General features: G+C 31.1%; 4 protein-coding genes and 4 long non-coding RNA genes across 9 annotated transcripts; 4 read left to right on the top strand and 4 right to left on the bottom strand.

Annotated features, from left to right (window-relative positions):
- Positions 1 to 103: 103 nt before the first annotated feature.
- Positions 104 to 1948, top strand: LOC115877938. The gene is made up of 2 exons (XR_004049449.1): positions 104 to 236; positions 1904 to 1948. It is a non-coding gene; the product is annotated as an uncharacterized LOC115877938 (long non-coding RNA).
- Positions 1949 to 2742: 794 nt separating this feature from the next.
- Positions 2743 to 4289, bottom strand: LOC115877934. The gene is made up of 3 exons (XR_004049448.1): positions 4064 to 4289; positions 3903 to 3996; positions 2743 to 3052 (listed from the first exon to the last, which is right to left on the bottom strand). It is a non-coding gene; the product is annotated as an uncharacterized LOC115877934 (long non-coding RNA).
- Positions 4290 to 5890: 1601 nt separating this feature from the next.
- LOC115877908 (probable tyrosyl-DNA phosphodiesterase) lies at positions 5891 to 7086 on the top strand. Of its 2 annotated transcripts, none has more exons than XM_030894259.1 (4): positions 5891 to 6369; positions 6462 to 6564; positions 6630 to 6761; positions 6813 to 7086. In XM_030894259.1, the coding sequence occupies exons 1-4, from the start codon at positions 6069 to 6071 to the stop codon at positions 6910 to 6912; spliced, it is 636 nt and encodes a 211-aa protein (XP_030750119.1). In that variant the 5' UTR covers positions 5891 to 6068; the 3' UTR covers positions 6913 to 7086. The 2 variants fall into 2 exon arrangements, with proteins under 2 accessions (XP_030750119.1, XP_030750118.1); XM_030894258.1 differs by having other exon boundaries at positions 5903 to 6405; positions 6813 to 7074.
- A 3855-nt stretch (positions 7087 to 10941) lies between these two features.
- LOC115877907 lies at positions 10942 to 11602 on the top strand. The gene is made up of 4 exons (XR_004049428.1): positions 10942 to 11099; positions 11157 to 11214; positions 11273 to 11443; positions 11507 to 11602. It is a non-coding gene; the product is annotated as an uncharacterized LOC115877907 (long non-coding RNA).
- A 27-nt stretch (positions 11603 to 11629) lies between these two features.
- On the bottom strand, positions 11630 to 13577 carry LOC115877906. Its single transcript, XR_004049427.1, has 2 exons — positions 13548 to 13577; positions 11630 to 12124 (listed from the first exon to the last, which is right to left on the bottom strand). It is a non-coding gene; the product is annotated as an uncharacterized LOC115877906 (long non-coding RNA).
- A 2116-nt stretch (positions 13578 to 15693) lies between these two features.
- On the top strand, positions 15694 to 18685 carry LOC115877904 (zinc finger MYM-type protein 1-like). The gene is made up of 2 exons (XM_030894257.1): positions 15694 to 17247; positions 17304 to 18685. Exons 1-2 carry the CDS (start codon positions 16430 to 16432, stop codon positions 18667 to 18669), a joined length of 2184 nt encoding a protein of 727 aa, XP_030750117.1. The 5' UTR covers positions 15694 to 16429; the 3' UTR covers positions 18670 to 18685.
- Positions 18686 to 19446: 761 nt separating this feature from the next.
- LOC115877902 (DNA replication licensing factor MCM4) lies at positions 19447 to 22806 on the bottom strand. Its single transcript, XM_030894255.1, has 2 exons — positions 19944 to 22806; positions 19447 to 19881 (listed from the first exon to the last, which is right to left on the bottom strand). The coding sequence occupies exons 1-2, from the start codon at positions 22536 to 22538 to the stop codon at positions 19774 to 19776; spliced, it is 2703 nt and encodes a 900-aa protein (XP_030750115.1). The 5' UTR covers positions 22539 to 22806; the 3' UTR covers positions 19447 to 19773.
- A 486-nt stretch (positions 22807 to 23292) lies between these two features.
- Positions 23293 to 24527, bottom strand: LOC115877903 (mediator of RNA polymerase II transcription subunit 27). The gene is made up of 2 exons (XM_030894256.1): positions 23723 to 24527; positions 23293 to 23676 (listed from the first exon to the last, which is right to left on the bottom strand). The coding sequence occupies exons 1-2, from the start codon at positions 24312 to 24314 to the stop codon at positions 23381 to 23383; spliced, it is 888 nt and encodes a 295-aa protein (XP_030750116.1). The 5' UTR covers positions 24315 to 24527; the 3' UTR covers positions 23293 to 23380.
- Positions 24528 to 24751: the final 224 nt, after the last annotated feature.

Genomic DNA, 24751 nt, shown 5'->3' with positions numbered 1-24751 from the left:
AGAGTCCAGTCCACAAAAACTGAAAGAAGACATATTCTTTCTTCTTCGTTTGATAGTTTGACCCAAGGGTTTGACCCTTGAGTTTAACCTTATTAAAGTCGGCCTTGTGGTCGAAATGATTGCGCCGCATTCTAGTAGACGCAAGGTCGCCGGTTCGATTCCGGCCTCGGACATGGGTGTTAAATGTGTGTGTGAGTCTGTATTTGTCCAATTTTAAACGCTAATTAAATAATAAGGTAAAGGTGTGGATCCGGTGGCTGACCTTGAAGTCCATATTTGCTGCATTTGATCATCGATACTACGCAAGCGCACATCGTCGATGTTGCCAAATTGCAGTTTATTTTCGAATTATTTGCAGTTGAATTTTTTTTTGAGTGTTAATCAATAATAATACAAATTCTATAATTAATTTTATAATTTCAGATTTATTTTGATATCAAAATTAAGGTAAGAAGGATAATGAAGATTCTGAAATGAAAGTATTATGAATATACATATAAAATTGTACGTAATAATAACAGAGATATGGAAGTGGTTGAATAATAATAATAATAACATTTATTTATATATTTACATTAGAATTAAAAATTATCATTTACGGATTTTTTTTTCTTAAACTTATTAGAATTATTTTATTTCTTTCAAGTTATTTAATTTCTAGTTATTTACAGGCAACAATAGTTTTCATTATATGTATATATATTGATGTTTTGAAATATTACCATGACGAGTCTTATAGAACAATACACGTCAATGGGAGATAGAGGTAACATATTTTACCTATAATATTACTAATATAATATACTTTGATTGTAATGTTTGTATCATATAATTTCTTAAAAATATCAAGTTAGTGGATTAATAGCAATTTTAGACATATATTTTATTGAAGAGTGTTGATAAGACTAAAATAAGCTTTATGTTTTATCTTTTTCTCTTTAGAAGGGAGATGGTTTGTGTCGTAGAATACATTACAGTATTTAATATCGTTTACTTTGATATTCTTTTTTTAATTTACTGCAATTTCTTGTTTCCTATAATGCCAAATCTTGACAATATGGTGAAGGTTGAGTTTTAATCTTGTTAGTTTTATACCTGTGTTTATACAAGACCAAATTAAGACTTAGTTTGTGATTTATATTAAGATCTTTCTTATAATATTTATTATGTCTTAATCTTAATACTATATTATGCTTTGTCTGGAAAATAAATGTTAAAATATCTTAATTTTGCATATCCTATTACATCCTTCCATTATGAAAAATATGGTTTATAAATCATATTATAGCTAAGAAAATCACATAAATTAGGTGTAAGAATAGAGAAATCTTAAATTAGCAGAAAACCTATTATGAACATGACATGGAGCTACAGCATTTAAAATTAAAAAAAAGGAAAAACTTGGACATATAATTTCCCGAATTTTTAATAAAGCCCTTTTTAAACGTAGCTAAATAATCTAGAGCAATTAGATTAATTATAGGAATCTAGAGTTTTATTTCTATTTAATTTTATTGACTATGAAAATACATAATAAGCGTTCACGTGTTGTGCGAAATATTAAAATAATAATATAAATCCTTGATATAAATAATATACCGCGTACTATGATTGAAAAAAAAATAGCGTCAGCAATGACTGAAATGAAGATCGCTGTCATTTTATATGGGAAATGTCCTCAATCGTCATTTCCCAGCTAACTGGACGCCGTTTTTTCGATCATACGGTATATATTGACAAAAAACACTGAAAAGCACATATTTGTTTTCTACTGAAAATAATTCCAAAATAACTTACAATCTGGCAACATCGAAGATGTGCGCATGCGTAGTGTCTGTGACTATATGCAGCAGAAACTCGTTTCAAGGTCAGCCACCGGATCCACACCATTACCAATAATAAGAAATAAGCTGGCTGAATGTCGTAATAGACAAGTGGCCATAAATAGGGAAAAAAAAACTAATTAAAAAGAAGAAAAAAATATGTCTTCTTTGTTTTTTTTGTGGCCCTTTTCATACAGCCATACACTGTAAAATCTATGGCTGCTTTGAGGTAAAAGGAGAAGAAATTCTTCTATTTTTAATTAATTTGTAGGCCTAAGCTGCTAGGGTCCCGGTAATTGAGTTACCAACTAAAGGAGAGAATCCAGGTTAACAAGGGGTTAACGTACGCAGGGCAAAAGACTTTCATCCGAGTTCTACGCATGCGCAGTAAGCAAATTTCTGTTGATGTTTGTGAAAATTGTGCATGTGTATTATTTTGAAATTAGATAATAAATAAATCCTTTTTTATACGCCACAAAATCTGCCTTTTTAATATAATTACAATTTAATTTTCGGTAATTACCTAATTTTCTTTATAAAGTTTTATTTTTGTTTTACTTTTTTTATAAACTTTATTTTTTCTGCTTTGTCATTATTAAAATAGAAATTTTAAATATAATTTTATTATTACCATTACCTACCTATTAATTAAAACAAAAAAAAACAATAAAATCTGTTAAAATAAATTTATTGGTTTGAATGAGAATAAAATACAGAAATAGATACTTGAATGTAAAGATGAAAATGAAAATACTATAATTTATAATAATAAATAAGAAATTATAAGCTATATTTTTTACCATATAGTAAATATTGAGTTTTTTTTACCATATATGTAGGTCTAAAATGATATCTGAATAAATATATTTATAATTACTTTATTAAGATATATGTATATATTTAATCATCAAATTCTTGTGAATTGTGCAGCTCTAATTTCATTATCAATAGAATTAGACACAAATAAAACACTATAGATGGCTACATTTGAAAAGAAAAAGTAATTTATTTAATAAGATGAAACTCAACTTTACAAAATTTAAATTATACATGATTTAAAAGAAATAAACAGACAAATTCTGTCCTTAATATCCATTATTATAGGATCCATCTAATTTTGGGGCTTCCGATATTCTCAACACTAGACTGCTGCTTCTCTAGCCTTATTTTTTTTCTACCTTTATTGCCGTGCTTCTTAATTCTTTGTCATGTCCAATTGTCCAAAATGTCTACAAAATATATAATATTATATTTAATTAATATATCTGTGATTTATAAATCATATTTTGTAATAAAACATCATGGCAAATATTAAGATATCTTAACATTTGTTTTCCACACCACAAAGCATAATAATATTGTAGTATTAAAACAAAAAATATAATAAAAAGTATCTGGTAAAACATTTTGATTTTTTGCATCATATCATAATGTAAATTTAATACATTCAAATTAGAAACTTCGCCACAGACTTCGCCATATTGTCACCATTTTCTTGGCGGTATTTTGACAACTTACAAGAAATTACATAAAATAAAACAATGAAAATACAGAATATTAAATATTGTAATGCATTCTACAACATAGACCTCCTAAAGTGTAAAAGATACAACAAAGCTTATTAACTCTATCGCCATTTTTTCATAAAAAAATATGTGCCTACATTTTTCTAATACAGTAACTTGATCTGTTTTAGAAAAATTGATACAAGAATTATAACCACACCAGATAAACTGTTGAATGTTTAAATATTATTATCTTTGTCGCATTGATATCTGCTATAAGACTCTCTGTATAAATTAAAGTGGATTGCGTAAGTAGTTATTTAATGTTACCTCTTTACTAGATTTTACCAAAATTTAGAGTAATTTAATACATAAGTCAGAAATAATAAAATGAATATTTTGCCTGCAAATATATAAAAAATTAAACCGCTTGGATGTAATGACATGATAATTCAGATATAATATTCATAGATTTAAAACCATCAAATAAGAATATCAATAAATGATTATGAATTTATGTTTTTAATGTATATGAATGATAATATTATGATCCGATCACAATGATAATAGGTACCTTACTTCACAATCTCCATTAAGTATCTTTCCTCTATTTTACACATAATTCACATCATTGGAATTTTGATATTCGTCAATATAAATCTAAAAATCTTAAAATATAAAATTAATCATAGAATTTGTATTGTAATGTACCAAAGATACTGTTGCTACATTTACCTGAAATAGGTTTTTCAGTAGGAAAAGATACAAAGCAGCCTTCTAAACAACTATAAATATTTAACTCACAGATTTAACTGTCCTTTGTCCTTTATACACAACTTCAGTGAAAAAGAGATTAGAAAAAACAAGATTAGAAAAAATATAAAATAAGGTAAAGGTGTGGATCCATGGTACAAAGAATACAAGGCACAGAATAACCACAAGAATAGATATCAACCAGAAGCCTAACTTAGAGTTTGCGCGGGAAACATCGCATAACCTAAAAATAGCGGTAGAACCCAAAGACATCTAAATATAGGTAGACAGAACACTCCATTCATAAAACTCAATTTTTTAGAATCATACATGGTTTGGCACTTTTATGAGAGTTAAAAAGAGATGGGTACATAAATATGACAACACGGTTGAGTTTCGGCTGTCTTTCTGTCATTTCACTTCATCAGTGGCGTGACGGTGTTATTTATATATGTTTATATATTTATTAGATTAAAATTTATCATTTACGGATTTTTTCTTAATGGTTTTAAACTTATTAGAATTATTTTATTTCTTTCAAGTTATTTAATTTCTAGTTATTTACAGGCAACAATATTTTTGATTATATGCATGTATTGATGTTTTGAAGTACTACCATGACGGGTCTTATTATAGAACAATAAACGTCAATCGGAGATAGAGGTAACATTTTACCTATTATATAATGTTACTAATATAATATACTTTGATTATAATTAATGTTTGTATCATAATTTCTTAAAAATATCAAGCATAGATATCAAGTTAGTGGATTTTATCGAAGAGTGTGTTGATAAGACTAAAATAAGCTTTATGTTTTATCTTTTTCTCTTTAGAAGGGAGATGGTTTGTATCGTAAAATACATTACAGTATTTAATATCGTGTACTTTGTTATTCTTTTCTTAATTTACTGTAATTTCTTGTTTCCTATAATGCCAAATCTTGACAATATGGTGAAGGTTGAGTTTTGATCTTATTAGTTTTATAAGAATAATAATAATAATAGAAATACAAGACTAAATTAAGACTTAGTTTGTGATTTATATTAAGATCTTTCTTATAATATTTGTTATGTCTTCATCTTAATACTATATTATGCTTGGTTTGGAAAATAAATGTTAAAATATCTTAATTTTGCATATCCTATTCATCCTTCCATTAGGAAAAATATGGTTTATATTTTTATCTATTTTTATAAACCATATTTTCTATATATAGTAGTTGGTATTTTCTACCAACTCCGTTTTTTAGGGGGGAGTATTGTGGTGACAATGTTGAAAGCGACATTCCTACTCTATCCTTGGTGATACTCGAATATCGAGACACCTCCATAGAGTAATAACAAAAACACGTCTGTCAACGGTCAACGATGTCACACACACACTCTCATAACTAACACTCTCTCAAGACATTCTCAACAACTACTACGAATAAGTTTACTCAGCCTTCTTTAAACTGTGTATTTGATTAAAGTATTTTAATAAAGTGTGTACTAATAAGTTTACATCATTAATTGATAACCCAAACCGTTAGTACCACAGTTACATACATATGTTACATAAACTACACCCTCTACATAAACTACATTAACTACATGTAATGTAGTTTATGTAGTTTTTAAAACCAACATGTAGTTTTCCGAACCCTGTTCTTGGGTGATGAGCGGGAAATTATTGGTACCACAGATTCTTGTTGCTTGATTCTGATGACACTTAACACAATTGATCTGTGGGCTACAGACCAATGTTGCCAACGGTAGTTTTCTGGTCGCTGTTGCCAAACCATTTTTATCATATTTTTATGAACAGCTGAGACGGCGGTGTTGCCACAACAAGAAATGCAAGGTTAAGTTTCGGTTTTTTATTGGTCTATATTGTAAATTTGGTACTTTTTAGTTAAATAAAAAAAATTATATAAGGTTTGTCAATGAGAGACTCCTCTAATTCTGATTGTTGAATTTATACTATTTGGTGTGATATCAAAAATATGGCAGCTGCTGCCGGGATTGAACCTGACGAAAAGAAAGATATAAAATCAAGTAGTTTTTCAAGTAGTGAAGAGGGAGATGAACCAGAAGAGCCGATTTCCATTTTATTTGTTGAATTAGCCAGTGAGAAGATTGTACCTGCAGAGTTACCGTTTGATCGATATTTTGAGCTGTTCTACTATCCGGAAAGTCCAATTCTTAAAAGATTGGGTAAACATGCTGACCAAATTACTATGGTTGAGAAAATGAGAGATGCTGCACCTTTTAATATATTTTACAACAGCTTAAAAGTATGCGAAGGTACGGAGGAACAATTATATTCCATTAAATTTACAGGTAAATTTTATTAATTTGTAAATTTTGCTACAAAGAAATGTAAATTTATTTTGTAGATCTTTTATGTCCCAGTTTTGGGAAATTGAAATGTTCATTATTAATGACTTTTCACGTGGATATTGCATGGTTAATTGAACAATATGCTGCTAGAAAGCTACAGTAATTAATAGAAGCCTGTTAACTGTTAATATAGTTTTTAAATCATATTTTGTTATATTTTTTAGCCACACACCAATAACTGTTCTCTATGGCTTTGAGGATGGTTGCACTGCTAATCGAGAGGTAGTAAAAGATTTATATCCTAATATTAAATGCCACTATATATCGGTAGGAAATGATTATGGTTGTCAACATACGTAAGTTCTCTTATTGTAATATAATTTTGTGTTAATACTTTCAACTTATAGGAAATGCTTTATATTTTTTTATGAAGACGATTCATTGAGAATTGTAATAGGGTCTGCTAATATTTATAGTCCAGATTGGTGCAGATATAATCAACAGTAAGTATCAGTTACATATTAATATTATCTATTATATAAAATTCTCGTGTTACACTTGTTACCTTACTCCTCCGAAACGGCTCTACCGATTTTGATGAAATTTTATATGTATAATCAGTGGGTCTGAACATAGGTTGTTAGCTATTTTTTATACCCCTAAGTGATAAGAGTGGCCCATCCCAATTTTTATTTTTTGGACAAAATTTTTTTGATTTTTTTATGATTTGGTATTAAAAAATACATACAACCCTAAATTTTTACCTTTCTACCTTTAACCCTTATTTTTTAATAGTTTTTTTTTATTTTTTGTTACCTTACTCCTCTGAAACAGCTTGACTGATTTTGATGAAATTTTATATGTATAATCAGTGAATATGATAATAGGGCCACCCTATTCTCCATTTTTTTTTTATTTCCTGGACAAAATTTTTTATTTTAATTTTTTATGATTTTGCATTAAAAAATATATAGGTATTATATACAACGCTAAATTTTCACCCTTCTACTATCAACGCCTATTTTGAATAGCGATATTAGTAATTCAATAATTTTAATTTAACAACAAATTGTTTTTAAAAATTGTTAGAATACCTTAAACTAAAAACGTGGGTATGATTGGCATATACCGGGTATAATGGTATTTGCCCAAATTCAATATAGGTACCATTTATTGATCTTTTGTGTATATATCAGGTGAAAAAACTTGGGTATTTACCCAAATTACAAAACACCGGGTACTTGCCCATCACTGACCTTAGCCACAGTAACGCGTGGCTGGGTCTGCTAGTTTTTATATACTGGGTGGTCCGAACTGTATTCCGGAAACTTTGTCAACATATTCTGCACATAGAAATAAATAAAAAAGTTCGTATAAATGTATGTCCGAAAATAATTAGTTTTGGAGATACAGAGTATAGAAGTTTCATTTTTATTTGGATTTTTTCCGAATAATTTCTGAAGTAACGTCAATATTTGGATGAAAGTTGGTGTCTGGAAGTTTTTTGGCATCCTTATAATATAATATAATATAAGGATGCCGAAATTGGACTTAATGGGTTTTTCATGTTAAAGACCGTGAAAAACTGGACATAGTGGTGTGTTTAATCCGATTCAACCAAAAATGTGACTTACTGGATTTTCGCTGTACGCCCACGATATAGTTGTCAGCAAATTGGGCTTGATTTTGGCAAAATAACCTATTATCAAAAGTGATTTGTTTGCAAAGTTATAAAAATATAGTAAAATTGTCTAGATCATATTGTAATGTTTGAATTTATAATAATAAACAAAATATAAATTGAGTTGTTTTAACAAATTACTACTTTTATTGCAAAAAAAGACCTTGTCCCAACATATAGTTGTTAGGGCTCGTATATATAATGTTTATAGAATATTATTTTTTTCTTAGACGATTTTCTTAAAATAGTAGAAAATTAGACTTGATTCATTTTAATTTGACCACTCCATATATTAATAGTGAAATCTACATAAACGTAATCATAAACTACAGCAAAAAGTCGCCTATTCCTATAAAAAATTCACTAGAAATTACTTTACTGCAGCAAAATTCGTCTTATCCACTTATATTTGCTTTTTATTGTCATTATTGTTGCAAATCCCAATGCATTTTTTTCATAAGCTAAGACAAGTATAATATTGTTGGGACTCGGGCCCTCGGACCAATATGCCCTGCTCCCATTCTTACTCAGGAATTCGCCAGAAAGACCAAGAACAGCGGCTAAGAAAAACCGGAATATTCTAGGCTCTCTGACAATTTGAAAACGAACAGTATTTAATATTGCCTCTACCGATCGATGATAGTATGAAAATTTGGCGAAACAAATTTAGAGCGTATCAAGGGAACATTTTGAGGCATTTGTTAGTGTTGCTTTCCAACCCCTTGATTTCAGGGAGACCTACTCCCTGTGGTTTTAAATAGTAACTCCTTATATTTCTTTTACCATATTTGTGTTTCTTATAGAATTTCTACATAAACTGCATTATTTTTTTTTGAGAATTTTATAAGGAACAAAGGGTAAAAGAAATAGGGCTTGCCATTTAAAATTTTAGGGGTAGGTGCCCTGGGGATCAAAGGGTTGAAAGTAACACGACAACAAATGCCTCAAAAATTGTCCCCCTTGATATGTAAGTTGACGTATTTCGCCAAATTTTCATACTATCACAGATTAGGTATCCTATAATATACAGATAAAAATCTTGTCCCTAATTCGTGGTACGAAAATTGTTTTTTATGACGATGTGCAAACGAGTCAAATTTCCTGTGCGCAAAAGTAAACTCGCCTAAAATAACAATAAACAGCGTAATAGAGAGATATCGCTAAACCGAATAGCGTACATGGACGTTAACAAGGCCAGGTGTTATTTCCTTTACGTGAGGTGGTATTAACTCTCTTCATTTATAGTTATCGGATCGGAAAGAATTCTGATCGCGTCGCGTCCGCTATTTAAACTTAACCTAACCTTGAATTTGAAACTTTGAAATTGTTTTGTTTAATAGGTATTTTAAAACTAAAGGGCTAAAGTGCTTATTTCCAGTGCTTTATTGTTCAACGTCTGCCAGTGGGTTTAGGGCAACAGGCAACAAATTCTCTTAGAAGGACTAAGTCGTCATCTGCTGTAAACCTAAGACTCTTTATAGGTTCTTTAGTATTGGAAGAGGTGGAATCTACATATTTTGGGCCATATTTATTTAATTAAAACTAATTCCAGCTACTTAAATATCAAATTACCTAATAAAACTAAAGCAATAATTCAAAACAATTCAAACATAACTTAAAATAAAAGATCTCGCCGGCCGGCTCCGGTTGTCAAATACCCGCAACACATGCCCATTTAAGCAATTTTTAAACGTTATCAGAGGTTATTTAGAAAGAGCGCTTGGTGTAATTGATCCGCAAATTACGTCAGGCGGTAAAACGTTATTAGCGGGTGTTGCGTTAAAAATTGACTCGCGCATATCGTAACCATAAGGTACGCGTAAATACTGGATGACGCTATTCGGTTTTCCGATATCTCTCTAATAACTGTGCCGGTCAGGCGCTGTGCACAATTTTAGAGGCCATAAGTGGGCGTGCTATGTGCGCAAACTAGTCACCTAACTAGTGCCCGATTCCGAAAAATTGGAACCAAGTGAAAACAATAAAGAAAAAACAAAGATTATAATCTGTATAATCTGTGATACTATCATCGGTAAAGGTAATATTAAATACTGTCCGTTTTCAAATTGTCACCCTGTATAAACCGAGACCTGTGCGAAGAGGACAGAAACAATCAGATACGGTAATCTTTTAAAATAAATTAACCTAACCTAATCCCTTTTAGATAAATAGTTGTAAATAAGTTTTTAAATAGTTCTTTAAGTGTTTTATCGTTATTGTTTTGTTATGGTGGGTTCATACAGCCAAATAAAATAAAATAAGAATAAAATAAAATAAGAAATAAGGAATTCTTATTTGTGTGCGTCCATAAAATAAAATAAGAAATATATATTTGCTCATGCGCAGTACGATGAGGCTGGATAAAAGTTAACTTTTACGATTGTTTATAGTTATTTTACTATTTATAGTATATTTATTTATTCGTTGCCTACTATATTATACATTTTACTTATGTGAAATTATAAAATAAATTAAATCCAAACCAAAGACTACAAAGACAGGACAGCCGGCAAAAGATGAAACGTTTTTGGCTTCGGCTCTCAGTGACCTCGTCCCTTTAAAGTGCGACTTCGAGGAGATTTCAGATATTGCCATACTTATTCTAATTGAACAAAATTTCATTATAAATTATGCACACTATATATAATGAACGTATATTCTTGATGGAATATGATAAATATTTTAAATATTTTAATATTACTTAGGTATTACTTATTATGAAGAATATTTAATCCAATATTTCTAATATTTTTGTGTACATTTTGATATAATACCTATATTTTTAGTTATTGTGTAAAACATGGCAACATTGCAAATACTTGACAAGGTTGAACTAGGTTAGTAGGTCAGGAGTTTTTAACCTACATTTTTGCAGAAGTTTGTAGTGTTTATTTGATATTTTATTGTATTTTTTATTTAAATAAAGAATGAAATTTTTAATTGCTGAGCATAGTGTGATTCGATTGGGTTAGTTACCATTTAAAATGCTAAGAACAGTTTCTATTGTTGGAAGGTGAAAATAAAAACAGCAAATTGTTTATAGACTTTGTTTAAATTAGTATTTGTGCAGAAAAGTGTCTATATTTATCAAGTATTTATCTAATGTGAAATAACAAATTCATTAAAAGGTAACAGATTCTTAACATAAATATACAAACTAGTATTTTCTAAGAAATTATTTTGCAGATATGTTTGAATTCTTATGATTTCCACTGTTGAAATGGCAAAACAATATATTTCTAGGAAATATCGGAAATATCGAAAACGGGATATTTTCTAGTGAAAGAAATACATTTAAAAAGTGAGTGCATATTAAGCTAAGGAGAAATTTTGTATAAGAAGTTGTTCCATATACAGGTATCACCAATATGAATATGAAATGTTTTGTTATTATTAATGAAAGTAAAATATTATTTGTAGGACATGCAGAACATCAAAATCCAATTAAATTAGTAAAGAGCTGAGGGTATCTATACTATAAAATTTATAGTTTTGTCTATTTTTATCACCAAAATATAAGTTTACGATTTTTGTTAACGGAAGGTTGTTTCTTGTTAAGTAACTAAAACAAGGATCAAAAAAAGAAGACTCAATCAATATGCACCAGTGTATTTTTATAAATATCACATAATTTGCAAATATTACAACAATAAATGTCTCAGTTTTATAGAAGTCTTTTATTTAAAAAAAAAGTTAATATGTTATTAGAAAACAAATTTATGTATAAGCAAAGACTACTACTGTAGTCTTTGGTATAAGTTCAAAAATATAAATTTGCAGTCTATTTTTTTTAATTAAACTATAAAATCATAATCATTAAGTTTTATTTAAACTAACACAATAAAACATGGTATAAAAAATGTGTAGACAGCAAATCTGATCTGCTAGTTGAGGCTTCAACATTTTCTTCCGTGGGTGGACTACTGAAAGCACTTGTGGAAGGGTGAATACTTAAAAGTTGAACAGGTTCCATTCTATTTAGGTTTTCTTGAAATAAAACATCCTCTGTTGGAAGCGACGCATTATTTGCTTCTGTTTCTGTAAAATAATAATAAGTTATTAATTTTAATATAACTAGTTAGATCACCATTTTAAAAATTACATAATATAAGTAATTAAGTAACATAGAATTTTAATTCTCAGTTATAGAAGAATGTTTTAGAAAGTAAAAATATTTTTTCACTCTAAATTCGAACAACAATTTATTTTTGTACAGTATACAGTATGTTCATGATTGGACATTATGTGCGAAAAAACTTAGGGAAATCAATTACTCAGAAATGTTTATTCTTGACTCTTGATAAGTCTCCGCATCCCAGAAAACCATATAAAAAACTAGTAAGAATAGAACTATATTTTTGTTCATAAGGGAATTCCAAAAATATGTAACGGTAAAGAAAACACAGCGTTGCCTTTAAAGATGACGATCGATGACATCTACATATATAAAATGCTAATGTTTATCTGTGTCGTCTCTACTGAAGTAATTACTGCTCTAGAAAATTGCTTTTTTTTACTAAAGGTAGCTAATTGGCTCTTCTAAAACTGTCGTCGCCTGATTTTTTGTTTTTCATTTAATTAAAAATAAAAGTACTTTTTTTCTTTGATGTCGTGGCGGATGCGCCAGGGCTTCAACTAGTTCCATATAATTTTAGATACAAAATCACAGCGATCTTCATTTCCCAGCCATCTGTGACGCTGTTTTTTAGATCATATTGTACAATATTATCGAAAAGAAAACGGTGCCAGAAATACAGAGAGCATGACAGAGATTGTAAAATAATTTGGGAAATGTCATTGATCGTCATGTTCAAGCCAACTGATGCCGTTTTTTTCGATGATACAGTACAATACAATCGAAAAATAGCATCAGAGATTGAAAATGGAGATAATTATTAAATTATATATAAAATTATATTGGGAATTAGAATGACTTAGGAAGTTTTATATTTTATGCAACATTATATGCGTGAGTGTGTATACAATATTTTCAGCTAAAAAGAAAATTTCATTTTCGAAATTATATTTGAAATAAATTGTTATTAAATATTGCTACCTACAAATAGTAATTAAATACAGGTTTTTTACTTTATAAGTTGTTAAAGTAAATACAATATGATCGAGAAAAACGGCGTCAGCGATGGCTAAGAAATGAAGGTCGCTGTCATTTTATATGGAAAATTATATAGGGAATGGCATCATGTTCATTTCCGCAAGCCAAGACGCTGTTTTTCGATCATACGGTATATATATATTTAAAATTCAAAAAAATATATTCAAAAATTAACTAGAACATACTGCAAAATAATTAACTAGAACATACTGCAAAATAATGCAATATTATCTTTTTTTAATGGTAACTTTAAATATAACGTAAAATATAACGTAAAATATGTAAAAATAAAATAAAAATTAAAACCCTATCTTAGCAGATTTGTACATTAACACATGCAGACTTTACCATTAAAGGAAGGTCCAATATCACGAAACGTCTTGGTTCTGGGTAGTAGGTAATAAACTTGTCCTTTCTATTGGATTGTTGTATTCCATGTTATCAAAATGATCACTGCATACCATGTAAGAATTATAGGCTTTAATTCCAGTAAAATTTGGTTTTAGTAGTAAATCCTGACGTCCACAAAGTTCAAGCCATCTTAGAGGACCTATGCATATAAACAAAATATTATTGCCATTGTAAAACTAGACTCTAAACTATCTTTACTAAAAATACCATACAATAGGAAAATTTGCGTCAGAAATGGTTTGGAACAAAAATTGCTGATATTTAATATGTAAAATCTTATGGTAAATGACATCAATCGTTTTCCCAAGCCAACTTGACACTGTTTTTTCAGATCATATATGGTAGATGGAACATTAGAATCAAAATATAGAAATACAGTAAATCATAATACATTTTAATCATGATGAAGTATGCATGCAAAATGTTATAAATTATAAGTTCTATTAATTGTTAGGTTAGAAAAAAAACAACCAAAAACAGCAACTGTGATGAGTGTTTGAATAAAATTCTATTATTTAATTCTACCATTATGCTAGTAGATTCTACTTTTAAATTAATATTACTTGCCTGTTATCGTCTTTTGGTACCCTAAAAAACGTTTGTTTTTGTTCACTGTCGAGATATTTTTACATTCACTGTAAATGCAGCTATGTCCTGACTTTGTCTTCCGCTCCATCTTAGCACTCACTATTCAGTATAATAACAATAAACTTAGAAATAACACAGCGAAAATTTAAGAAAATATCTTTAAAACGTTAAACACACGAAGACGTACCCGCCAGTACTGCCCAAATGTACATGAAATTGATGAAATCATGCATGAAATGTAGACTGTCAAAATGAATTGACAAGGTGGGGGGTGGAGCGGTAAATAGAAGGTTGCTGTCCCATACAATTTATACCTCAATTTAGGATACAGGTAGTTATTGCCTGTAATAAGACGATTAAATTTACATTTTCTTGGCTTATTAACAGCAATATTATAATGTATGATTTTTTTCCGGTTAGTAATATTTTATGGGTTATTAGATTATATTACCCATTATATCATAATAACCCATAGAATAATTACTAACACGAAAAATATACATTTTACAATTTTTTTTTAATATTACTTTTACATAAATAATGAAAATAAAAATTTAATCGTTTTATTGCTGGCAATACGTTTATTTATTTATTATAACCAGGTTTTACATCACAATATATTTCACTCTATTCATTTAACTGTTTTATACTTGGCAATATTGTAATTGCATCAAAATTCATAGAAATTGTCCCTTTAAAGTGCGACCCGCTCTGTCTTTTTCTAAAATCGTTTCTCTCTCCCACTGTCTCGTCTTGTGAGGTAACCTAACCAAGTCCAAATGTTCGTGAATTTTATTTTTTAACAATGTAATATTTACAACGCCATATATTTTTACAAAAAAAATTGATCAACTCCATATTTTTGTACATAAACTCCACAATGTGATATTACACAATTGTTCAAGTCCATATGTAAAAAATACACGTAAATAAAACATTGTTTCTAATGGACGTCACTTTCTCTTGTATTCCAACGATATTTGTTATGTGTTCTTAAATCTGGTACTATAATAAATATTATACTTTTTAATCTGTTGTTTTATTTGTTTGTAAAATGTTTCATGGTATAATTTTCGATATAAGCAAACCATTTAACACTTTACAATAGTTTAACCTGGTTTAACCTTAGTATATTTATTTATTCGTTGCCTACTATATTATACATTTTACTTATGTGAAATTATAAAATAAATTAAATCCAAACTGAAAATATTTGTAGGTTAGAATTAAGCGTGCGCAAAGCCGTTTTCACATAAAATAAAACAAGAAGTTAAAAGATAAAGACTTCTTATTTTTTGTTATTTTATTTGGCTGTATGAACGCATGTACGGTATCCCATATAACCAACTTTCTTATTTTATTTTATTTTATTCTTATTTTATTTTATTTGGCTGTATGAACCCACCAAAAGACTTCTTATTTTATTTGGCTGTATGAACGCATGTACGGTATCCCATATAACCAACTTTCTTATTTTATTTTATTTTATTTGGCTGTATGAACCCACCAATAGTTACGGGTGTATTACGGGTGGCATAATCTGGTAATCACTCTGTGGTAACCATGTGATAATCGATATGAAATAATTTTAAAAGCGCCGTGCGTGGCTGTGCGGGCTGCAGTAAATAGAGGGGTCATATGTAATGTTTTACTAAAATATATTTAAATTTAATATGTATTCATTAAGCCATATGTATTGCAGGGGTGAATCGTCCAGAATGCAATGCATGCACTGCATGCCTAGGAATACGTAAAAAATCTATTATTTATTATCAATATCTTCTATTCATATAGGTAAATAATATATTGTGCCACATAATCCCATAATATCAAAATAGGGAAAAACTTAATTTTAAATTACAGCATGCCTGTGCATGCATGATTATTATGTGCATTCAATCATATTATTCAATCACAACGGATACACGTATACGCGCGTCGCGTCGTGGTCACTGACCCACACATCGATTCGGCAGGATTCGACCGCTGCTCTCCCGGCAAATGCATGCCGGAAACATTATGCATGCTCGCATTTGTGGCTCGCATAATAATTGTTTTGTTTTAGTCGTAGGTTACAGATCGGAAAAGTTTTTTGCGTCTCTGTTTCGCTGACGAATAGTGTTGATTTTATTTCGAGTTTCGAGTTTTGGACTTCTGAATAGTTTTATGGACAGTATAGAATAAAGTGTTGCGGGATAGAACTGATAGGAGAATACGTTTATTTATTAATCATGCTGAACGAAAACGATGATGCCAATATTGCCAATACAGACATAGTTTACAAATTATCAAAACAAACATTTTCGTCATTGAGTTTTGGGGAGAAAATAAGAATCACTACAGATGGAAGACCTACACCAAAACTAGACAACCTGAAAAGTACTATCAAGAAATCCGGCGTTATCCGAACATTTAATCCTGAAAATTATGGTAAATATCCCTGGATGTGCGGAAGTTTGCACTTTCAGAAGTTATTCTGTTGGCCATGCATTTTGTTTTCGGATAAAACATCAGCCTGGAATTCTTTCAATAAAGGATATTCAGATTTGAATAATTTACATACCGCAGTACAACGTCATTCAAGTTCTGAATCGCATTTACTGGCATGGTTAAAATTAAAGTCATTTAGCTCAACCCGTATGGATACCAGTTTAAGTAAAGCACAAGAACTAGCAATTTCAAAACACAACGAGAAGGTGAAAAATAATAGGGAGGTGCTAAAGCGATTAATTGCAACTGTATGTTTGCTTGGAAAGCAAGAGATTGGATTTCGGGGTCACGATGAAAGTTCCAGCTCATGCAACCGGGGCAATTATATAGAAATGATTCACACAATTGCTGAATTTGACGAAAAGTTATACAATCACTTGGAAAATGCAACAGTCTTTACGGGTTTGTCTAGTAACATTCAAAACGACCTGATTCAGTGCATTGGAGATACTATTTCAATCGAAATAAAAAATCGAATTATTGAAGCCACTTTTGTTGCGATTTCAATGGACGAGTCATCCGATGTATCTAATTTCTCTCAGCTGTCAGTCGTTTTTAGGTAAGAAACCTGTCACTTTAAATACTCGTTTTATCTAGCGTTTTTGTTTTTTACAGATATATTCATAAAAATCACTGTGCCGAGACTTTTATTGGGTTTTTCGACGTTAGCGCTGATAGAACAGCAAATGCCATCTCAAAATTAGCAGTGGATATTTTAAAAGAGTTCGGCTGTTTGGAAAAACTGATTGCGCAAACATATGATGGAGCAGCTGTTATGTCAGGACATCTTAACGGAGTACAGGCTAAGTTGAAGAATGAAGTTCCTGAAGCTCTTTTCATACATTGTTACAGTCATAGACTGAATTTGGTGTTGTCTCAGTCGGTCTCATATATCAAACAATGTAAAATATTTTTTTCTACCCTAAATGGACTTGTAGCATTTTTTAGTACATCCACTAAACGAACCAATTTGTTGGATACTGTGGTTAAAAAACGACTACCTAAAGCTGCTCCAACTCGTTGGAGTTACTCTGCTCGTTTAGTGGAAACCGTATTCGAACATTACGAAGATTTGATAAGTTTATTTGAACATATTTTGGATGATGATGCAAACAATTGGGATCAAATAACATTACGAGAGTCTGTAGGATATTTAGCAACACTAAAAGATTTTGAGTTTGTTTTTCTTCTGAGACTGTTTTTTGAAGTATTTCCTCATACAGAAATTACCTTTAATGTACTACAAAATAAGCAAACAGATATACCAGCTTGTAAAAATCAGATAGAAACCCTAAAATGTTTTTTAAACAATACCAGGTGTAACTTTTTTGAACATTTGTGGAAATATTCATGTGAAAATAGAAAAGTCGACACTGTAAGGCGAAAGCGGCGTAGGAACCACGATGATGATGAATTAAAAGACTCATATCGAAAGTTATTTTTTGAGGTGGTAGATTGTTTAATTGTACAAATTAACGACAGGTTTCAAGATCTTAAGGAATTAAATTTCTTACAACTTGCGGAGCAATCAAAATTTGAAGAATTCGCTAGGTGTTTCCCTGACAATCTGCTAAACGATCTGAAATTAGTTTATCCAAAGCATTTTGATTTTGTCCGCCTTAAGTCAGAATTAAATGTATTATATAAAACTAAAATCCTCAAATCTAATAAGATTTCCGAGCATTTGGAGGAACTAGGACAAGACGAGTATAACATAATAATGCCTGAAGTATATAAACTGTACAGTTTGATCATGACCATACCATCTACTTCCGCCTCTTTCGAAAGAAGTGTCCCGGCTTTGAAGCGGATTAAAACTTATGTACGCAATACGATGGGTGAAGATAGATTGTCATCGCTGGGGCTAATGTCGATTGAAAAAAACATACTATTCTCATTGAAACAAAAGGAAGATTTTTATAACCATGTTATTGCTAAGTTTTGTGAAAGAAATAGAAGAATGGAGTTTAATTTTAAATAAATCATATTTTCATAGAGAGGGCTGTTTTTTAACGATTTTATACGATTTCTAGGCGAAAATTGGGCCCAATACCGAAAAAAATCCGCCTTCTGCGGGCTCACGCTTTTTAATATTATTATTACCTCGTAGTGCATGCCTAAAGCAAAAATTCACTATTCAATACATTGTATTGAGATAGTAATAAAATGGTATTTAAATGGTTTATAAACACTTATATACTATTTAATCTTATATGTATGTATTGTGTTAATTAGAGGAAATAAGTAAATTAAAATTCACTAATATGTTATTAGGCGAAATAATATTAAAATTTAGTAATACATATGTTATAATAATAATAATAAACGTCTTTGTTGTAAAGTGCATACTACAGTCAAGTTTAATCTACATATGTTAATAGAAACTTGATTTAAAAAACACATTACCTTACTCAAAAAATATTTTATCATCAATAAATTGAAATTATGAAAAGAATATCAATTAAACAAAACTAAACACATTTGTTTAAATATACTACTTCATAAAAAAATATTTTATATAAATAATCTTGTGATTTATTATTATATAGTTTATGAATATATTTGATTAGCTTGGCGTTTAATTACCATTAATAAATAACTGATAGAGGAACATGAAATCCGTTAACAGTAATTAAATTGACTTAAAAATTTTGAACATTGAAAATAAAAATATCAAAAATATTTTGTGGCGGAGTTAATAGTAATTCGATATCTCTTCATATAAAAATGCTACTCTTAAAACCTAATAATAACAAAATAAAAAAGAAACATTTTATTGTTGAAAAGTTTTAAAGGATACACAAACAACTGATTTTTTAATTAATCAAACTTGACCTCTACAGTCTGTGTATTATTATTAATAATTTAATAATTATTTTTAAAAAAGAAATGCGTAAGAATTTACATATCTACGAAGTTCATAAAATCTAAGGTTTTGCGTCGTTCCGTCACTCCAATCAGGTTGAGGTATAAAATATCGTTTTTGAAATAAACCAGTAAAATTATGTACCTAAAAACATCAATGGGTGACACATGACGGATGCATGTAAACGCACACTTGGTAGTAATAGGGTAACACAAAGCTTTAGTCTCTATTATGACACACTCTAATAGACGTCTTGCCCATTACAACTATGTAACCATCATCTTGCAAATCCTTGAGGGCATCTTCATACTGTTCTCTTGTCACCATCTAAAATTAAGTGAAAATAATGAGAAAAAATGGGATATAATACAAAAACAATGAACTCTTACCAATTGTGACTGATTTTTCAACTCTTCAAATAGCTTCTGGTAATTGATAGTAGGCACTTTGCCCTTGGTTTCTATCACTTTCTTGAGGCTCTGGCATAGCTCTAAGCGCCGCTTGCGAGCAGCACTGCTGAGACCGGTGGCTAAAATACCAACATCAATTTTGCCAGACAGTGGATCTGTGGCGGACTGTTTTAGGGCTTCTCTGTGTAACCTGTAAGCTTCTTCTACATCGTCAATTTCGACAGTTTGACTAAATCTCACTTTAGCGTGAGCTTCTGACAACCTTATCAACGATTCAAGCTGGCGAGGGTAGGCAGATATCTGACCTCTTCCTGATCCCACTTTGCGCATATCGACGTAAGCTTTGATCAGGCGCTGGGAGGCTTCTTCACTCAGTTTGGGATGGATGTGTTCTTTAGCATAAGAAATGTAGTCTCTCAAAATGGACATATTCAAAATTTCATCGTCCTCTTCAGTTCTAGTTTTGTAATATAATGAAACCAGATGTTCTGCTAGTCTTCTATCAAAAACTTCGTTTTGTGGGTCCAAAAGCAAGAATATCAAATCAAATCTAGACAGCAGGGTGTGGGGCAACTGGACATTTTCTATGATGGTTTTTTTATTGTTCCATTGCGACTCGCTCGGATTGGCCGCGGCCAAAATAGATGTTCTGGCGTTCAACTGACAAATTATGCCAGCTTTTGCAATACTTAAGGTCTGTTGTTCCATTACTTCGTGTAGAACACTTCTTGTAGAGTCATTCATCTTGTCGAACTCATCTATACAACAAATGCCATTATCAGCCAGTACCAAAGCACCAGTTTGCAGCACTAATTGTCTTGTTTCTGGGTCCTTTGTTATATAAGCTGTCAAACCTACAGCTGACGATCCTTTACCCGATGTGTATTGGCTTCTAGGTACCAAATTGTAGACATATTGAAGCAACTGGGATTTAGATGTACCCGGATCGCCGCATAGTAGAATGTTAACTTCTGACCTGAAGTTTGTCCTGCCTGATGTAGTGAAGGTTTTCTTGGTACCGCCGAAAAGTTGAAGTAAAATACCCTTCTTAACATCTTCGTTTTCGTAAATCGATGGAGCAATAGCTCTAGCCAACCTATCATAAATATCTGGCTTCTGAGCTAAGATATTCAGAAGTTCAATACGCTCAGGGGGGAAACGATGTCCTTTGCCATCTTCTTCTTCGTACAATCTCTTATGATCAATTTTTCTATAATGAAGTACATCTATGTGAGTTTTATAAACCGATCTTAAATTTCTCATCCTAGGGTTTACTTGTATTGCTTGGGCTCTATAAATTCCTGTAACAGTAACTCTATCACCAGGTTGAACTGCATCCACTAAATCATTATGGGCAAAGAGTACGACTGTGTGAGGTGTCTGACCTGCAGGCATATCATCTGGACATTCTTGTAATTTAATCATTTGTTTATCAGTAAATTGGGATCTGTTGTGAACCAGCGTAAAGCAATGATTGGTGTTACAACTAGAGCACAAAGTTGGCTCAGTAATGCGACCTCTATCAATTTCAACAGTCGTTGTAAACTGACAGACAATGCACTTGAAAAAACCTTCTCGCATCTCAGGCATGATATTGGAAGTCCTGATCACCATACCGGAAATAGTAATCAACTGATCTATATCTTCTGGGTTGAGAGAACGCATATTTTTTGTCTTTTCAGCATTGAATGGTCTGACCTGGATCTGGTGCTCCAAAACAGCAGCAGGATACCGATCATAAAACATTTCATTCACAGTCATGTCAAAAACAGGAATCACTTCTTGTGGATAGCAGACTAATTGTCGGTACAAATTTTTGTCATATCTTTCTATATGGACACAATTAACATTCAAAAAAGGTTCATCCAAGGTATGTATTTCTTCTAATTTCTGTAAATACAGAGGTTCATTAACATTCATATCATCAGTCCTTTCATCATCTTCGGCACTTGTATCAATAAATCGCAAAATAAACTGTTTAAATTTTTCCTTGCATTGAGAAACTGATACATTAGTACCCCAAATAACTAAATGAGGAGCTGTAGAATCCGTTTCGCTAACTTCCTGTATGGCATCAAGTGGTATATCACCACCAACATTAACTTGTCGCATCCTTTTATCAGACCGAACGTCTGGTCGCATTCTAATTGGAGTACCCCTGATTCCAGATCGAGGTGTTCTTATGGAGCCTAGAGAACTTGGCGTACCATAGTTTAATGGAGAGCTTAAATCAATTTCACTCATCGCGAAACCAGTTCCGGGACTTGTGGGGGCCAAACTAGGCGCAGGAGATGCTGGAATTTCCTGATTTCCTATAAGGCCGTGTCTTGGTACGCCAGGCCTAAGAGGTGTATCAATTGATGAAACCACACTTTTAGCTGGAGTATTTTTCCTCGGTGTTTTTGAAGGAGTTTCTGGAATTTCCTCTCCTGCTGCAGATTGTCTCCGGCGAGGGGTTCTAGAACCTGGTCTTGCTGGTGTTTGAGCTCCATCACGAGAAGGTGTCTCTGGTTGGCGCCTAGGAGTTCGAGATCCTTCCCGGCGTGGCGTACGATTTCCAACAGGAGACGGCATTTTAGTTTAAATTACTATTTAAAACCCAAAATTATTTGTTGTCAAAGGAAAAAAACACTTTACGGCACTTCAACTTTCAGAACTTTCAACTTTGTTTCAACTATTTTTTTAGGTTGTGTTTTCCTTTTTCCCGCCATAAAATAATAAATTTTGCCGCCATCTGGACGGAATCCACTTTGTTTAGGCGGAATCCGAACTGCAGCCCTCAGTCCTCAGATGGTCCTCAGTACCGACTTTGCAAGTCAACTTATCGACTTTTACTTCTACCTGTGACTTCTACCTTCTACGAGATAACGAGAACGAGATATCCGATCTTGAGTAGTGGATAGTGGATTTTTTAGTGAAAGATAAACAATAAATTTTATTTTTTCTATAACACTATAACACCGTTACGATGTTATCTAGGTTTATTTTCAATGATTTTACACTCTTCTCGTTTCTTTTTTTAATATTTTTTTTATTAATATTATCTACAAGGATACTATCATTGTATATGAATTTAAACAAGGATACTATCTAATCTTTTTCCACATACATAAAGCAAGTTTTTAAACTACAGGAAAAGTGGCAAAATCAAATTGATTCAATTAATGATTATCAGCTGTTATTAGTTGTTTCTTGTAGCTCATTTGTAGCTTTAGAAACTGACACAGAACAAAAACACAACTTACAACTAAAACCCTTCTAAAACTATAATACATTTACATATAATACAAATCAATGCTATTATAAAAGGAAAAGGATACAAATGAAATAAGTAATAAAGGTTGTAAATTTCTGCAAGTGTGTATTATTAACAGTGATACAACATACATTCCTTAAATTAATTTTACTTAAAACTGCTATTTACATTCTTCATGGTATGGTTCTAAAGATCTCAAATCTCTCCATGTAGGGGGCAAATTACTCTGCAAATGCTTTGAACATCTTTTACAGGGAGCACTGAATAAAGTAATGTAACTGTGAAACCAATGCATAAATGATCTTACAGCTAATTCTGGCATCATTGGGGAATGAAAATGGCACATAGCAGCGTGACAATTTTCAGTTACCTTCCGAAAAACTTTGTAACGAGATTCGGTCCATAAATCATTGTCCTCGGATAATGCCTTAACTACCACCCACTCAATCATCAACCCTGTAAAAATACATTAGGTGTTTTCAAAACAGACAAAATATCTTACCTTTAAAAGCAATTACTGCTCTTAAAACTCGTCCTAAAGCTACTTGTATTAGTGGGTTTGGAACAAATGGTCTCTTTGCAGTAATAGTCACATCAGTAAATAATCTATCGATACTGGTAATCAAATTTTCAATTATTTCTGGGGGAACATTGTGGTTACTAGTTTGGGTCTTCCTTCTTTTAGTGGTGCTGTACGTTTTGTAAGTTTTATTAAAAGAATTTGCCGCTAACATATTACCAGCCAGTGCACTGTATTCTCTTATTTTGTCAGTCCATTTGTAACTATTGACTAATTGTCCATATAACTGCTGTCTTTCCTGTGTCGTTTCTTGACTTAAGTAAGTCGTATTTCCTAAACTAAAAGCTCCAGGCGGGGGTGTTAGATTGCCTACTGAGTTTTCTACATCTCTCAAGTTATTATTCACAATGGTAAGTAGCTCTTGCAATTCCAAAATATATTTGCTCTCTTTGCTTTCCTCGCCATGATCAGCACGCAAACCATTGCTCACCGATTCAAAAACGCAACGAACGTTGGACCGCAAAATTTTTACAGAATTTAGAGCGGAATTCAACTGTTCTATATCACGCTCCATTGCTTTAATTTATTACTTACAAGTTTAAGTGTATACTAAATAACAATAATATCCCTTTAGGAGAACAAATTTGCATACATACAATTAAAATATCGAAATCATATCACAAACTCCAGCAAACATGCTTTTACAATTCCAAATGTTTATATTGGATATTGGATTATATATACATCCGTGGTTTATACTTTATATCATGTTTATATTAAAAATGACAAATTACAGTCTTAAGTAAGCTACAAATTCTACAAATTAAAAAACGTCTCCCTTTTGCTGCTAGAGCTAATCTGGAGGATATTTGTTCTTGCGGGATGATGGTATAACTCATATCTTGTTTTTAGCCTATAAATCATATATAAAACTCTTATGATTTCTTAGAAGTTGCAATTAATATATGATGTCTAAAAATACGGGAATTAAAATAAGAAGAAGCTGTCATT

The sequence above is a fragment of the Sitophilus oryzae genome, unplaced genomic scaffold, assembly GCF_002938485.1.
Source record: "Sitophilus oryzae breed Bouriz unplaced genomic scaffold, Soryzae_2.0 scaffold_1499_pilon_pilon, whole genome shotgun sequence".
Taxonomy (NCBI): domain Eukaryota; kingdom Metazoa; phylum Arthropoda; class Insecta; order Coleoptera; family Curculionidae; genus Sitophilus; species Sitophilus oryzae.
The sequence above is the reverse complement of the archived record's forward strand: the minus strand, read 5'-3'. Positions and strand labels throughout refer to the sequence as shown.